The sequence below is a fragment of the Dendrobates tinctorius genome, unplaced genomic scaffold, assembly GCF_039654945.1.
Source record: "Dendrobates tinctorius isolate UK_male_01 unplaced genomic scaffold, ASM3965494v1 ptg000057l, whole genome shotgun sequence".
NCBI classification, from domain to species: domain Eukaryota; kingdom Metazoa; phylum Chordata; class Amphibia; order Anura; family Dendrobatidae; genus Dendrobates; species Dendrobates tinctorius.
The window spans coordinates 27,346,169-27,362,500 of record NW_027361725.1 but is presented as its reverse complement, the minus strand read 5'-3'; the positions used below and the strand labels follow the sequence as shown (position 1 = coordinate 27,362,500).

Genomic DNA, 16,332 nt, shown 5'->3' with positions numbered 1-16,332 from the left:
TCTCAGGCACATTGCGCCCTAACACATTCTCTCTCTTGCTTCGGCTTTCCTTCTGAAATGGCGAGGAGAATATTTGACTTGTCAAATGCCCTTCATGTTGAGCAAGTGAAAATATACTGCTTGATGATGATGAGACAGACCCCTTACAGCTAGAAGATTTAGGGGAAGAAAGTGACTGATTCAGAAGATAATGTGGAAGAATGTCCAGATGTGTCTGATACAGATCAAGATGGAGAGAGTGAGGAGGATGCTCAAGACATAGAATTTTGATTTTGAGTACAGTACTATTTCAGCAACCTTATAATTTATTTTGCTTATCTAAATTTTATGTTTACTAATAGTTTTTGAAGAGAACTGTCGGGTTTTTTTTGCAAGTAGCAAAATGTGTGCACTTTGAAACATATTACTTTTCTGGTTAGTAAACATTTTTTTTTCCACCTGATTATGTGTAGTCTCATTTATTACATTCCTATTAAGGTAACTGATCACTTTTAGAGCATTGAAATTTTTAAAAAAGGAAAATATAGCCAATTTCCTAGCCTGTGCCGGACAGGCGCAATGCCCCTAAACTCGTTATGAAACATATTGCCCCTGATGGAGGGTTAACACCTTCATGACCGGAGTTTTTATTGTTTTTGTTTTCCGCTCCCCTTCTTTCCAGAGCCATAACTTTTTTATTTTTCCGTCAATATGGCCATGTGAGGGCTTATTTTTTGCGGGACGAGTTGTACTTTTGAACACCACCATTGGTTTTACAATGTAGTATACTCGAAAATGGGAAGAAAAAACGGGGAAAAAAGTCAAGGCGGTGATATTTCAAAAGAAAAGTGCAATCCCACACTTGTTTTTTGTTTGGCTTTTTTGCTAGGTTCACTAAATGTTAACGCTGACCTGCCATTATGAGTCTCCAGATCGTTAAAGTTCATAGACACCAAACATGTCTAGGTTATCTTTTATCTAAGTGGTGAAAAAAAATTCCAAAGTTTGCTAAAAAAAAAAAAAAAAAAAAAAAATTTGCGCCATTTTCCGAGACCCCTAGAGTCTCCATTTTTCGTGATCTCGGGTTGGTTGAGGGATTATTTATTATTTTTTGCGTGCCAACCTGAAGTTTTTAAAGGATACCACTTTTGTGCATCTGTTGAAAACAGCTGACATGTTGCGGCTTTGAGGTTGGCTCACCGCTGGAGCCCACCTTAAAGTGGGGGGATACTGCCAGCTGACGTAGTATTCCGTCTGCCGGCAATAAGGAGTTAAAATGGTGCCGAGGGGTGATCATGACGGCCCAGGTGCTACTGCACCTGTTTGAAAAGCAACCTATGGCTGCCCTTCATAGGACATTTCACTTCTATCCCAGCATCCCAGCAATATGTCTTAATAACCTCTTGCCATTCCTAGTACACAAGGACTTAGTAAGGTTCATCACAGGTTGACAAACAATAAATGTTACACTTTAATCAATAAGCAAAAATCCCACTGGCTGCTGGTCCTAGAAATAACAGTCTCTTTTGGAATGATTATTTGTAAAATCTTTAAGTCATGGCACTCTATGGGCTCTCCATAACATCGCTAAATACTTTAGACTTCCCCTGATGTCCAATAATTGATATTATCTACTCTTTCTTTTAGGAAAGTACTGGATTACAAAAAAGTTTTTCAGAATATGTGAAAGATCAGTATCATGTTGAATGGCAATGTTTGCTAAAATACCTAACTTACAATATTGTTTCTCTATGTGACTGCCTAACTTTACAGAATAGTTGAGCAAATTGATTCATGATACACTGGTCCAGTCAATTTTCCATGTGTAGCAGCCTACCCTCCATGTGTAGTCACCTTTTACACTCCTGAGTTCCCCAGCGCCTCTTCTGATTTGTAGGCCCAGCGCAATGAAGAATCACTGAATGTTAAGAGTTGGAAGGGACATCCAGAGTCATTGTGTCCAATCCCCTGCTCAATGCAGGATTCACTACAGACATATGTCTGTCCAGCCTCTGTTTGAAGACTTCCATTGAAGGAGAACTCACCCCCTCTCGTGGCAGCCTGTTCCACTCATTGATCACCTTCACTGTCAAAAAGTTAGCGATGTAGTGTGACATACGCATTAAGTTACCGATCAGAAAAGGCACCAGGGTTTTTTTTTTTTTTACATTAACATTGTTCACTTTGTGGAATTTCCAGCTTGTTCCAATTTAAGTATTATAATCAATAAATTATTCTTGAAACTACAGATTACCCCTAACTTTTCGGCTTGTGGTGACAAGAATGCATTCTACTTACATCTTTGTTACCATCCTTGGCATAATCGTAATGTTTGTGGCAGTACCTAGGAATACAAGACACAAAAATGTTTATCAATAAAGCAAGTGAGCAAATATTGACTCTTATGAAACATAATGATCAGCCTTAAGAAAAAAACAATCCAAAATGTGTAAATTTTTTTTGCTTCTGGTTAACAGAATTACATTTTACATTGCCAATCTCAGCATGTGTGAAACCGGATGGAGACCTCCATATAGGAGACCATGCACCAGAAAAGGTAATAGTCATTAATATGTTTGATTTCTTTTATTCAGATCTGTTAAGCCGTAAACCCCTTCCTCAGACTGATAGATCAGAACGTAAAAGGCATGGAGGCAAAGGAGTGGACTAGGCTCACTTTGTGGAGAGAGTCAGTTAACATAATACTATGACAATTATAAATATTGTCAAAAACATTCCGATTATTAAATTAATGGGTTACAGCTTTACCATGATCAGTATTTTAAAGAGGACCTGTCACCAGGTGATAAAGTGGCCAGTTTTTGCTCTGTTTTAATTCCCGCTGCTCCTGAGTAATCCACGGTATTATTCAACTCCAACATATGATTCTAGACATATGGGCCTCTATATTTATTATCTTTTCCAAAAGATTGTGAGATTATAAAGGGGTATGTCTAGACTGCTCTCCATAATAACACTATGAGCCATGACCCGTTTGTAAAAACCATAAGCATTAAAACTAAACAAAAAGAAAGAAGAAGCATAGGGATCAATCAGCATGTACACCTGATTTACTGACCGGGAGAGAAATGGAAAACACTCGGAGGCAGTTACCAAAACCAGTCACCTCTCTCAGGCCCATCAATTTCTATACAGCAGTTAGCTGCTATTCTCCCTAAGCTCCTGACAAGCTGCTCTTATAAATCTTGCAAAATCACCATTCTCCAGAATAGGCAATTTTCAGAGCAGGAATCTGAATAACAGCTCTCACAGTCATGAGCCCTGTGCATTTTCAAATTCTGTATTATCAACATGTGTAAATAAAGTGGTAACAATGTAGACTCAAAAAAGCCACATATAGCTAAATGTTTTACAGGAGAACGTGTGCTGAGCTTTATATTTCTACTAATACTACAGCTACTCACCAAAACACGAGAATAGCCATCTAAAGGGAACTGGTTAGTTGAAGCATATAGCCCGTTCCCGTTCCACTAGCTGTATGATTTCAGCCAAGCTTGATTAACTCTGAAGTAATGTGGCATTGCAGGTAAAAAGTGTTTAAAAGCCAGGTTTGTAGCAACTACTCTCTGACCTTTCCCAATGACTGACAGGTCTGTCTCTGCTCTGAATGTAGGAGGAGACCTTTCACTTCAGGACAGTGGGCGGAGAGAAGTCACCAGGGACCCAACCTGTCCTCTCGTTTCCTGTGTCGCTCGGTTCCCAGCAGCTTTTAAACTGTTCTCTTATACGCCACAGCTTTTCAGAATTAAACATTAGTGATAAGTGAGCGTGCTCGGATATCATGTTATCGGCGCATTCTCGGGTGTGCTCTAGTATTATGTTAGAGTCCCCGTGGCTCATCACCACTTGTGCATTTTTCACCCAGTCCTGGTTTTGGCTTAAAAATACTGATGTAAAATAATAAATGGCTGAACGTGGCGGCCATTTTCCCATAGTCTACTGCAGTGATCAGGATGGGAAGTGTGGGGATTCCCAACATTTTGCAAAAGCCATGGGCCTGCTGCAGTCCTGCACTGCCGAACACCCCCTCCTACCAGCCCAGGGCCCACAGAATCACCCCACTCCTGCCTCCGCCAGCTTTTTGCAGCATATCCTGCCTCCTGGGATTCCACTGCACTTAAAATTTTTTTTTGAAAAATATATAAAAAAAATAAAATAAAAGTTAAAATCACCCCCCTTTTGTCCCATTCAAAATAAAAACAAACAAAAATCAAACATACATATTTGGTATTGCCATGTTCAGAACAGAATCACCAATCAATAAAAAAAAATTAACTTTATTGTTAAACGACATAGCGAGAAAAAAAGTCAAAACACCAGAATTACATTTTTTGATCGCCGCGACATTGCATTAAAATGCAATAATGGGCGATCAAAAGATCGTATCTGCACCAAAATGGTATCATTAAAAACGTAAGCTCGTCGCACAAAAAATAAGTCCTCACCTAACCTGAGATCATGAAAAAAAAAAGTGTGCCATTTTCTAACAAAGTTTGGAATTTTTTTTCACCACTTAGATAAAAAAAAAGAACCTAGACATGTTTGGCGTCTATGAACTCGTAATGACTGGAGAATCATAGTGGAAGGACAGTTTTAGCATTTAGTGAACGTAGTAAAAAAGCAAAACAAAAAAAACAAGTGTGGGATTGCACTTAATTTTGCAATTTCACCGCACTTGGCATTTTTTTTCCCCGTTTTCGAGGACATGACATGGTAAAACCAATGGGGTCGTTCAAAAGTACAACTCATCCCGCATATAACATGGCCATTTTGACCAAAGAATAAAAATCTAAAAAAAAAGTTATGGCTCTGGGAAGGAGCAAAAAATGATAATACCTCTGTGGTCATTAAGGGTTAATTGTACTGATGAGAATCATACTGTGTGCAGTAAAAACAATTCCCAAAAATCAGTCTCAGAATTTATATAAACTGGCAGAATAATAATAAAAAAAAAAAAAGTTACAGCTCTTGGAAAAGGAGAAAAAAAAGAAAAAACAAAAAAAAAAACGAGAAAAAAAAAAAACACAAACCAAGGTAACTGGCCACATTGGGAAGGGGTTAAAGAGGATCTATCAGCAGGATTTCATACCCCAAACTACTGTATTTATATGCGCATGGAGCTCTTTCAAAGAAAAGTTCAGCAATCTTTACATTGCCACTCTATTCCTCTGAGAAATTAACATTAATGAAAAGGAGATTTTTGTGTACTCACCGTAAAATCTCTTTCTCTTAGCCTTTAATTGGGGGACACAGAACCGTGGGTGTTATGCTGCTGTCCACTAGGAGGCGACACTATGCATAATCTGAAAAAGATTAACTTGGTCTCCTCCTCTGCAGTATACACCCCTGGACGGCGTCAGCCTTCTCCAGTTTTGTGCAAAAGCATTAGGAGGAAAATACCAGAAACATAACCATACCTGTAAGAAGGCTACTATAAACTAGCTCAAACAACAATATGAGAACCCAACTGTAACAACGGCCCGCAAGGGCAACAGGGTGGGAGCTGTGTCCCCCAATTAAAGGCTAAGAGAGATTTTACGGTGAGTACACAAAAATCTCCTTTACTCTGTCGCCTTATTGGGGGACACAGAACCGTGGGACGTCCAAAGCAGTCCCTGGGCGGGAAGCAGTGGACGAATATTGTGCTGACAGTCCCCTAGACTTGGGGTACTGCCGCCTGCAGGACCCGTCTACCCAGGCTCGCATCCGCTGAGGACTGAGTACGCACTCGGTAGTGTTTTGTAAATGTGTGCAGGCTAGTCCAAGTGGCCGCCTTACACACTTGATGTGCCGAGGCTTGATGCCGAATGGCCCAAGAGGCCCCTACCGCCCGCGTAGAGTGTGCCGTGATACCGGCCGAAAGAGGAGAATTGTTGAGGCGGTAAGCCTCTTGAATGGTGGACTTGATCCACCTAGCAAGGGTGGCTTTGGAAGCCGGTAGGCCCTTGCGAACGCCTTCTGGAAGAAGGAAAAGTGAATCAGACTTCCGGAAAGGAGCAGTCCTAGACATGTAAACACGCAATGCCCTGACAAGGTCAAGCGTATGCAGAGCCTTCTCCACCCTATGAACGGGAGCCGGGCAAAGGGACGGTAGTGAGATTTCCTCATTGAGGTGGAAGCTGGACACAACCTTCGGAAGGAAGGATGGGACTGTACATAGAACCACCTTGTCCTGATGAAAAACCAGGAAGGGTTGTCTGCAGGAAAGAGCTGAAAGTTCAGACACCCTGCGTAGCGAGGTGATCGCCACCAGGAAAACCACTTTCTGTGACAGAAAGCGGAGTGAGACCTCCTTAAGGGGTTCAAAAGGAGGTGACTGTAGTGCTGTCAAGACCAGGTTGAGGTCCCACGTCTCCAACAGACGTTTGTAGGGGGGAAACAATCGGGAAACCCCTTGGAGAAAAGTCTTCACTTGCGGCTTGTTAGCAATACGCCTCTGAAAGAGCACTGAAAGCGCTGACACCTGGCTCTTCAGCAAGCCCAGGGATAGCCCGGCGTCCAGGCCTGACTAAAGGAAACCGAGGACCCTTGGAAGAGAATAGGGGAGTGGGATCTGCCCACGAGATTCGCACCATGTGAAGAAAACCTTCCAGGTACGATAGTAAATCTTGGCTGAAGTTGGCTTTCGAGCCCTGATCATGGTTTTAACGACTTCCGGTGAAAAACCTGCTTGGGTCAAAACCCAGGTCTCAATGGCCACGCCGTCAAATTGAGAGCTCCTGAGTTCTGGTGGAAGAACGGGCCTTGTGACAGGAGGTTGGGACGTGTGGGGAGACGCCAGGGAGCGTCTGCTGTGAGTTGCACGACGTCGGCGTACCATGTACGCCTGGGCCAGTCTGGAGCGATCAGGATGGTGGGAACACCCTCTTGTTTGATCTTCCTCAGGACTCTGGAGATCAGGGGGAGGGGTGGAAAAATGTACAGAAGCTGGAACTGGGTCCAGTCCTGAACCAGGGCATCTGCTCCGAGCGACCACGGATCGCGCGTCCTGGCCATGAAATTGGGAACCTTGGCATTGAGATGGGATGCCATTAGATCCATGTCCAGGGTGCCCCAACGATGACAGATCTGACAGAAAACTTCGGGATGGAGAGACCACTCCCCCCGAGTCCATTCCTTGTCGGCTGAGATAGTCGGCTTCCCAGTTGTCCACACCCGGAATGTGGACCGCAGAGAGTACCGACCTCGCATTCTCCGCCCATTGTAGGATACGTGTTACTTCGGTCATCGCCTGGATGCTGCGGGTGCCGCCTTGATGGTTCACGTATGCCACTGCCATGGCATTGTCCGACTGTACTCTGATATGAGAGTCTGCTAGCAAGTGATGGAAGGCTTTCAACGCCAGGAAGATGGCCCGAATTTCCAGGATGTTGATGGGCATGGTCGCTTCCATTGGTGACCACCTGCCTTGCGCTCTGTGATGCAGGTGCACCGCGCCCCAACCTATAAGGCTTGCGTCGGTGGTCAAAACCTTCCATTGACCGGAGAGAAAGGATTTTCCCCTTGCAAGCGAGGTTGGCTCGATCCACCAGTGCAGGGACCTCCTGGTTTTTGCTGATAACCGGAACTCCCTGTCGAGGGAGAACGGATTCCTGTCCCAGGACTTGAGGATGGCCAGTTGAAGGGGTCTGAGGTGAAACTTGGCAAACGGTACCGCCTCCATTGCTGCTGCCATCCTGCCAAGTACTCTCATGGCATACCGGAGAGATCTGGGGGACTTGCGGAGGAGTGTGTGAACTCCCAGACGGAGAGCCAGTGCCTTGTCTCTGGGGAGAAACACCAGACCCTTGGAGGTGTCGAATAACATCCCCAGGAAGGTCAGACTGACTCGGGGTAGTCGACGACTTCTGTAAATTGACTAACCATTCCAGGTGCCTCAGAGTGTCGATCGAGACGTTGACCTCGCAGTCCTTGAGGGTGGGGGCCTTGATGAGGTGGTCGTCCAGGTATGGAACGACTACTATGCCTCTGGAGTGCAGAACGTCCATGGTGGCTGCCATGACCTTTGTAAATGTTCTGGGAGCCGTGGCGAGACCGAACGGGAGGGCCACAAACTGGTAATGGTCTTGGTCGATTGCGAATCTGAGGAACCTCTGATGGGCGGGAGCAATCGGTATATGCAGGTATGCGTCCTGTATGTCTATGGAGGCGAGATATTCTCCTTTTTCCATGGACGCAACGATTGACCGGAGGGATTCCATGCGAAAGTGACGAACTCGAACATACTTGTTGAGTTGCTTGAGGTCTAGTATGGGTCGGACGCTGCCTCCTTTCTTGGGCACCACGAACAGGTTGGAGTAGAACCCTCGGAAGCGCTCTTCCGCTGGGACCGGCACTATGACTCCTGCTTGCAGGAGGGAAGAAACCGCTTGACGGAAGGCCTGAGCTTTGAGCGGGGAGGGACAGAGGGAAAAAACCTGTGCGGTGGGCTGGTAGTAAACTCGATTTTGTATCCTGAAGACACTATTTCCTTGACCCACTTGTCGTCTGTAATAGGCAGCCAGACCTGCTGAAAGAGTAGCAGTCGTCCGCCTACAAGTGGGGTGTCTTCCGGAGGGCATGAGTCAAGATGAGGCAAAAATCTGAGGTTTTCCTCCTTTAGATTTCGCTTGGCTTGCCTTTGACTGCCAGTTCCTGTCTGGCCTCTGTGCCGCACGTGTGTTGTCCCTGCGGGGGGAACGATTACGGTTTTGTGCTGGGCGTGAGACGGACTAGCCTGAAGAATTCCGAAAGGATCAGAAACGAGATTGATTACGTCTTTTAAACGTGCGTTTTGGTCTTAGTTGAGGGAGGGAAGTACTTTTGCCCCCGGTAGCATTGGATATTATTGTATCCAGCTTTTCACCGAAAAGACGGCCACTGAAGCACGGGAGATTTGTTAGGGACTTTTTTGAGGCCGCATCCGCTTTCCATTCTCTTAGCCAGAGAATACGCCGGATTGTGATGGCGTTTGATGCTATTGCCGCTACCCCTCTTGCAGAGTCCAACGCTGCATGGACCATGTAATCTGCCACTACTGCAATTTGCACCGCCTGGTCCGCAAGCTGAGGATTTGAGGCTTGAAGGCCCTTTTGCAGCCCAGGCCATGATGGCCTTGGCTGCCCAAACTGAAGCAAAAGCGGGAGCCAGAGAGGCACCTGCCGCTTCAAAGATTGAACGAGCCATGCGTTCAACCTGACTGTCTGCTGTGTCCTTGAGGGTTGAACTGTCCGGCAGCGAGAGAAGCGTTTGTGCTGCTAGTCTAGAGACTGGAGGGTCCACTTCAGGCGGATCTGTCCAATCCTTGGTGTCTTTCTGTGGGAAGGGGTACTTTGCTTCCAAATACTTGCGATTGGCGAATTTTTTCTCAGGCTGCGAAAAATGCTTAGAAAGGATTTTTTGAAATTCCGGGTGATTAGCGAAGACCTTCGATGGTTTCTGAACACTTTCAAAGGAAATCTTGTGTTCTGGTGCATCCGGGGTTGGATCTGAAATGTCCAGCACCCGAAGGATGGAAGAGACGATATCCTCAACTATCGCAGTATTGCTAGGGGGACAAGGGAGCAGAGCGGTCTCTGTTTCGTTATCTGAGTTGGAGTCACATATGCCCTCTGAGTCTTGCACATCGCTAAGGAGCTCCCTAGCGGGCGAACTAGAGTGGAGGTTTTCCCTGGTCTGGGATCGTTGTGGAGATCCGCATTGTCTTTCCCTATCAGGGGACGGCCTCGGTGACTTGGAGCCACTGTGTCTCTCCCTGGAGGGGGAAGACCTTTTGCTATGTGAGGACGCAGATGAACGCGACCTGTGGGTCTGCTTACGCCTCGAACTGTCGGAAGCGCCCTGTACGTGAGACCGGACGTCCCTTTGCTGGGTAACGTTCATAGCCGAGACATGACCCTGCAGTAATGTAGAGGTCAGGTTATCTATAGACTGTGTCATAGACTGCGACATCTGAGTCGCCCATTCCGGCGCAGTAGTGGTCGCAGAAGCGTTGGTAGGGACTTCTTGGGGTTCTGCTCCGTTTTTTTGGGTACAGTCCCGACAGTGCGGGTACGTGCTGCCGCTGGGGGGAGTGACCTCGCAGGCTGTGCAGACTGCATAAAAGCAGTCTTGCCTGGTTCTTTTCTTTGAGCCCGACATAGTGCCTAGAGGCTGATTAGCAGAGGCCCTACAGGGGTATCTACGCAGAGGAAAAGGAATAGGAGAGCGCTATAGGGTATAGGAATTCACAGCTGAGTACCAGAACCCAGCTGTGATCTTACCCCACCGGTGCTCCCCCTTAGGTCCAGCGCTGATAAGCCCCACGTCCTGTGGCCCCCCGAGACTGCCTTCCTTCAGGTGCAGCAAGATGGCCACCGGATTCTGAGGTGGAGAGGGAAGGGGCGGAGAGCTGGAAAAGGGCGCGCTGAGCTATGTAAAAGCGCGCCCTTCCTGCCTCGATCCGCCCCTTCTATGACACTGCAGTGTCATTTTCGTCATCCGGGGGGGCGGGGAAAAGGCGGCGGCTTCGGCTAGGCCGAAGCCGCGGTCTAAATTAGAGGCCTGATGCCCAGGAGGGCTCCAGAGCGGCGCGGTAGTCCGGGAGGGGGTCGGATTTGCACCGGACCCCCCCGGAATGGGCGACTGGCTAGCGGTGGGGGCAGCAGGGCTAGCGGTTCCTGTGTGGGGGAGTCCCTGGAGCGCCATGGAGCCACTGCTGCTGCAGAGGCAGGGGCGCAGAAAGCCCTGTCTCTGCTGTGCCACATCTGCCTGCACCCTCCCCCGGACCCAGCAGGATCCCACAGCTGGTCTGGGGTCCCCGGTGCCGAATGCTGTCTGTACTCAGACCCTACCTGCGGCGTCTCAACCTAATGCCCCCTGCGGGGGATTAGGGAGGGTGCGTCTGTCATCATCAGGGGGTCTTCATTCTTGCCTCAACCTCAACCCAGACCCTGAAGGGGGTTGGGGAAGGAGGGGGGGGGTCTCAACTTCGGACCAGTACCCGAGGGACTGGGGAAGGAGCGACATGGGGAACTGACATCTCCACTTCAACTGGGCACCCCTAAAAAGGGGGCCAAGGAAGGAGCCATGCCGGGAGTATCGCTGGAGACCCACTTTTCTTCATCTGTTCCGACGAAAGGAAAAAAAGAAAAAAGGTGTGCCTCCTTGCGACACTAAGCAAAAACTGGAGAAGGCTGACGCCGTCCAGGGGTGTATACTGCAGAGGAGGAGACAAAGTTAATCTTTTTCAGATTATGCATAGTGTCGCCTCCTAGTGGACAGCAGCACAACACCCACGGTTCTGTGTCCCCCAATAAGGCGACAGAGTAAGTAATGTGTATGCAAATTAGGCTAAAGTTCTGAAGCTTCTATTACTCCAGCTCCATTCTCCGCCCAGCACTGCATCCTCGTGTTTGACAGAGCTTCCATGCTGTGTGACTTTAGGCAAAGGAGTCATCAGGCAAGAAGAGGTGGTGCTGGAAAGGAAATAGAGCTGGAGTGATCTACCATAGCTCTTCAGCTTTATTTGCATATCAATTCAAATGCTAATGTCTCAGTAACATGAGAGGAGTGGTCAATGGTCATGTAAAGGTATTGTTGAACTTCTCTTTGAAAGAGCTACGTGTAATATTATATATATATATATATATATATATATATATATATATATATATATATATATATATATATATATATATATATATATATATTCGGGGGTGAAATCCTGCTGACAGAATCCCTTAAAGACTCATCTTGCATCCACCATCCCCACTCATGCTTACTGCATCAGTAAGTGGTTTTTTTTTTTTGTTTTTTTTATAGAATTTAACCCTTCAAGGACTGTGGAAAAAACATTGTTTGTTCTATTATTTATACGTCCCTTTATTACAAGGGACATAACTTTCTTTTTCTATTGACAGCCTTTATCAGGGCTCGTTTTTTGCAGGACTAGTTGTAGTTTTGCATGACATCATTTTGCCAAACAAGGTGGTCATCAAATACAAGAGGAAAAATTACAATGTGGGATGAAATGGTGAAAACAATACAATTCTTCCATTGTGGTGGTGTTTTTACAGCCTTAAAAATTATTGCACTTGACAAGCATACCAATATGGCATTCCTGGGCTACCACCTGCCATTAGCACCCATGGGTTCCTGAGGGCTCGCTTCCACATCTATCAGCTCGTAGGGCAAAGAATTTCCCCAAACCTAGTGCTGTTGATGGGACGAAGGAATTTGTGATTAAGTTTTTCCTCATCTTCTCGAAACAGCCATAACATTATTACTTTTCTGTCAACACATCTGTTTGAGTTGTAGTTTTGAATGACAATTACTTTACTATTTAATGTATGGAAAAATTTGACGTGAAATGGTGAATGAGAAGGGAAGAAAAAAAAAAAAAAAAAAAAAAAAAAAAAAAAAATCACAATTAATGTTTTTTTGCATTCCGTTTTTCAACTTTCATTATGCATAAAAACGATCCAGCAACATGATTCTGCATGTCTGTATGTTTATTGTGATACCAAACTTGGAAACTTTTCTTATTTTAGTGGCTGAAAAATATTCAGAAGTAAACAAAAACCCCACACATGTTGGTTTGTGTCACCATTTTCCAATGCCCATAAATGTTTACATTTCTTTATTATTCCTTTTATGCAGCTCTGTGAGGGATTGTTTTTTGGCATGCCGATCTGTAATCGCAAGACCTCCTTTCTCTCCTCCACACTTATACGTTCCTCACCCATTCGCCTCCACAACTCTCCTGAGTGTCCCCCATCCTCTAGAATTCTGTGCCCCAACATATCCGATTGTCCGCCACACTCGGATCCTTCAGATTGAACTTAAAAACGCATCTCTTCAGGAAAGCTTACAATAAGCCACCACCTTCGGAGCTGCTGGAACCCCCTAACCTGTCTCTTTCCCCATTATCTTGCAGAGTGTAAGCCCATTAGGACAGGGTCCTCTCTCCCCTCTGTAACAGTCTGTCATTATTAGTTTGTTCTCGGTAATATATACTTGTATTTTGTATGTAACCCTTCCTCATGTACAGCACCATGGAATCAATGTTACTCTAAAAATAAATAATTTTTAATGGCACCTTTCAGGGTTATATATGTTTTTTTTTTTTAATTCGTTTATGAAACCATAGACAGGGTATACAATGTACAAACTGGTAATGCCGAGAAATACCATATAAAGCGTATATGTTTCACAAAGCATTAATGTCAAACAGTGTATGTATACCAGTTTACAGAATAAAACAATGTCAATTACCTCACATTAGTCTGTATGGTATTATTCAAACAATAAAGCCTGTCAACCTCTAAACCATTACTATAACTACAAAACAACTACTTGCAGCCTGTGTCCACATAATTGGCTCTTTATCCTGCGATATCTCCATCCTACAACATGAGATGAGAGGAATTCCACCTCTCCCATACCTTCTCAAATTTACCCGGGCATCCCGTTTTGGTACAGCGTACGTTCGTACGGTATAATCGAGTTTACCAATTCAATCCAGGCCCTAAGGGAGGGATCCGAACCCCCCATCCAACGCAGTGCCAGTACCTTCCGTGCCATGAACAGCGTCTCCCACAAGAAAATCCCCGTATAGTGTCCCCATGTCTCATCATCCAACACCCCAAACAAACAAACCAATGGCTCAAGGGGAATAGGAATTTGTACTAGGCAGGTTAATAATGAGGTCACCTCTTTTCAATAATGTGCTATAATTGGACACTGCCATATCATGTAGATAAAATCTGCATCTAATGTATGACATCTCAGACATTCCGAAGACTGGAATCGGCCCATCCTAAAAAGTCAAGGGGTCAAATATGATTGGTTTATAATGTAAAGTTGTATCATTCTGTTGTTAATGGACGGAGACACCTTAGTTGGTGACTCCAGGATTTCCCCCCACTCCTCTCCCTGTGTATTAGGGATGAGCCTTTCCCATTTCCCTCTAATCAGACACATGGCAGACTCCGCCCCCACCGACAGCATGTATGTGTACAGAGAGGAGACGAGACCCTGGGGACCCGGTGACGCAAGAATGCCCATCAAGGGTAAAGACGAGATAGCGTTATTCACACCCACATATCTCGTGTGATTGAAAGGCCGATCTCAGTTGCAAATATCGGAAGAATTGCGATCTCGGAACATCGCATTTAGCTTGTAATTGTTCAAAGGATAATAGTGTACCGCGGTCACATAGATCCCCTATCGTAGAGACATTGTACTGAGACCAGAATTCGGCAGACGGGTGGACAAGCAGTGTCGGAAAATAACTATTATTCCATAAGGGCATATCAGCTATGATATCACTAAATCCAACCACCCTCAATCTGTCTCCACACTAATCTTGCCAGACGAAGCATTGGTAACAAACGTGGGACATTTACCCTCTCCAACTCCAAAAACCCCAGTGGGCAATCAGCACGTGCGGTATGAAGCAAATGGCTTTCAGAGTTTGGAAGGTGATTACCAGGCATCCATTTATTTATAGCTCTGGCCTGTCCAGCCAGATAGTATAGAAAAAAATCCCGCAGTGCTGCCCCCCCTTTTTTTGGCCTTTGCAGGGTGGACAGCTTGAGTTTTGGTCTGGTTCTCCCCCATATAGAGGAAGTAATCTGGGAATTCAAATTGGTAAAGAAAGACTTAGGCACCACCACAGCACTATGCTGAAGAAAGTAGCTGAGCTTAGGGAGTAGTATCATTTTAATTAAGTTAATGCGTCCGGCTACAGACAGCGGGAGTTTGCTCCAGATCGCTAATTTGACTTTAACCATCTCCAGCAATGGATATATATTAAGTTGCAGATCAAACGTGCTGCATTGAGAAATATGAACACCCAGATATTTAAAGTGTGGTACAATAGGCAGCAAGGAGAGTCTCAAGCCGTGGCATCGGGGTATGGGAAAGAGGCATCAGAGTAGACTTCTCCCAATTTATATACAGGCTGGAATACTTTCTGAATTTGTTTATAGTGGCAATCACTCCCGCCAGTGTCTCCTCCGCCTTATCCATAAATATTACCATGTCATCAGCATATAGGCCTATGGTATCCACCCAATCTGCTATCTCTATGCCCATAATATTAGGGGAAGTTCTCATGCGAATTGCCAGTGCCTCTATTGCAAGAGCAAAGAGGGCCGGGGGAAAGGGGACACCCCTGACGAGTACCCCTGTAAAGAGAAAAGGACTCAGATATGGAACCATTTACAATGACGCGGGCTTTAGGTTTCATATATAATGTAATAACCCATTTTAGGAACCTATCTCCAAAGCCATATCTCTGCAAACATGCATGGAGGAAGGGCCACTCAAGGGAATTGAAGGCCTTGGCTGCATCCAACGATGCCAATGCCCACATATTGTCCGGCATCAGGGAACTATATTGGACCACCGATTGGACCCGTCTAATATTAATGGAGGTGCTTTTACCAGGCATATGGGTTATATGTTTTGATTGCATTTTTTGGAGAATGTTTGACAACTGAAAAATGACAATTTGGCGGTTTTGATTTTTTTATCTAGGGAATTTATCTTATGAGTTAATTAATTTTATGGTGATGCAAAAAGAGGGATTTTTGGCACTTACCATAAAATCTTTCTTGGAGCCTTCATTGGGGGACACAGGTTACCATGGGTGTATGCTGCTGTCGCTAGGAGGCTGACACATGGCTTTCCGCCCAACGCAGAATCTTTGCCACCTCCAGCATGATCTGCTTGCTGCGAGTTCCGCCTTGGTGATTTATGTACGCCACGGCAGTGGCGTTGCCCGACTGGATGCGGACTGGCTTGCCTTCGAGGAGGGACTGCCAGCGGATGAGAGCAAGAAGGATTACCCTGATCTCCAAGAGATTGATTGGGAGGAGAGTCTCCTCCTGAGCATCCCAGCGGCCCTGTGCTGTGAGGTGGAGAAAAACCGCTCCCCAAACCAGGAGACTGGCATCAGTGGTGATGACCTGCCACCAAACAGGAAGGAAGGATCTCCTGTGAAGGACCAAGTTGGAAAGTGTCCACCAGGTTAGGGATTGCCTCACCTTGGGAGGCAGTAGCACCAGTCTGTGTAGGGAAATCGTCGTCTTGTCCCAGGCAGACAGGAGGGCCAGCTGAAGAGGGCGGGAGTGAAACTGGGCATACGGCACTGCTTCCATGGAGGCAATCATCTTCCCCGGGATTCTCATGCAAAGCCGAAGGGGAAGAGGGACCGGGCGCTTTAGGGCTTTGATGCCCTGCAGGAGGGATGAAAATTTCTCCTTTGGAAGGAAGACTCAAGCTTGGATGGTTTCAAATTCCATGCCCAGGAAAACGAGACGCTGAGTTGGGATCAGGGTCGACTTCTCTTTGTTGATTATCCAGCCG

General features: G+C 45.8%; 1 protein-coding gene across 1 annotated transcript in view; it reads right to left on the bottom strand.

Moving 5' to 3' along the window:
• Nucleotides 1-16,332, bottom strand: part of VPS39 (VPS39 subunit of HOPS complex) — a 116,534-nt gene that overhangs the window by 20,166 nt on the left and 80,036 nt on the right. The window contains exon 21 of the mRNA XM_073577854.1: nucleotides 2,278-2,323. Within this exon, the coding sequence (XP_073433955.1) occupies nucleotides 2,278-2,323 (46 nt within the window). The remainder of the gene's footprint in view (nucleotides 1-2,277; nucleotides 2,324-16,332) is intronic.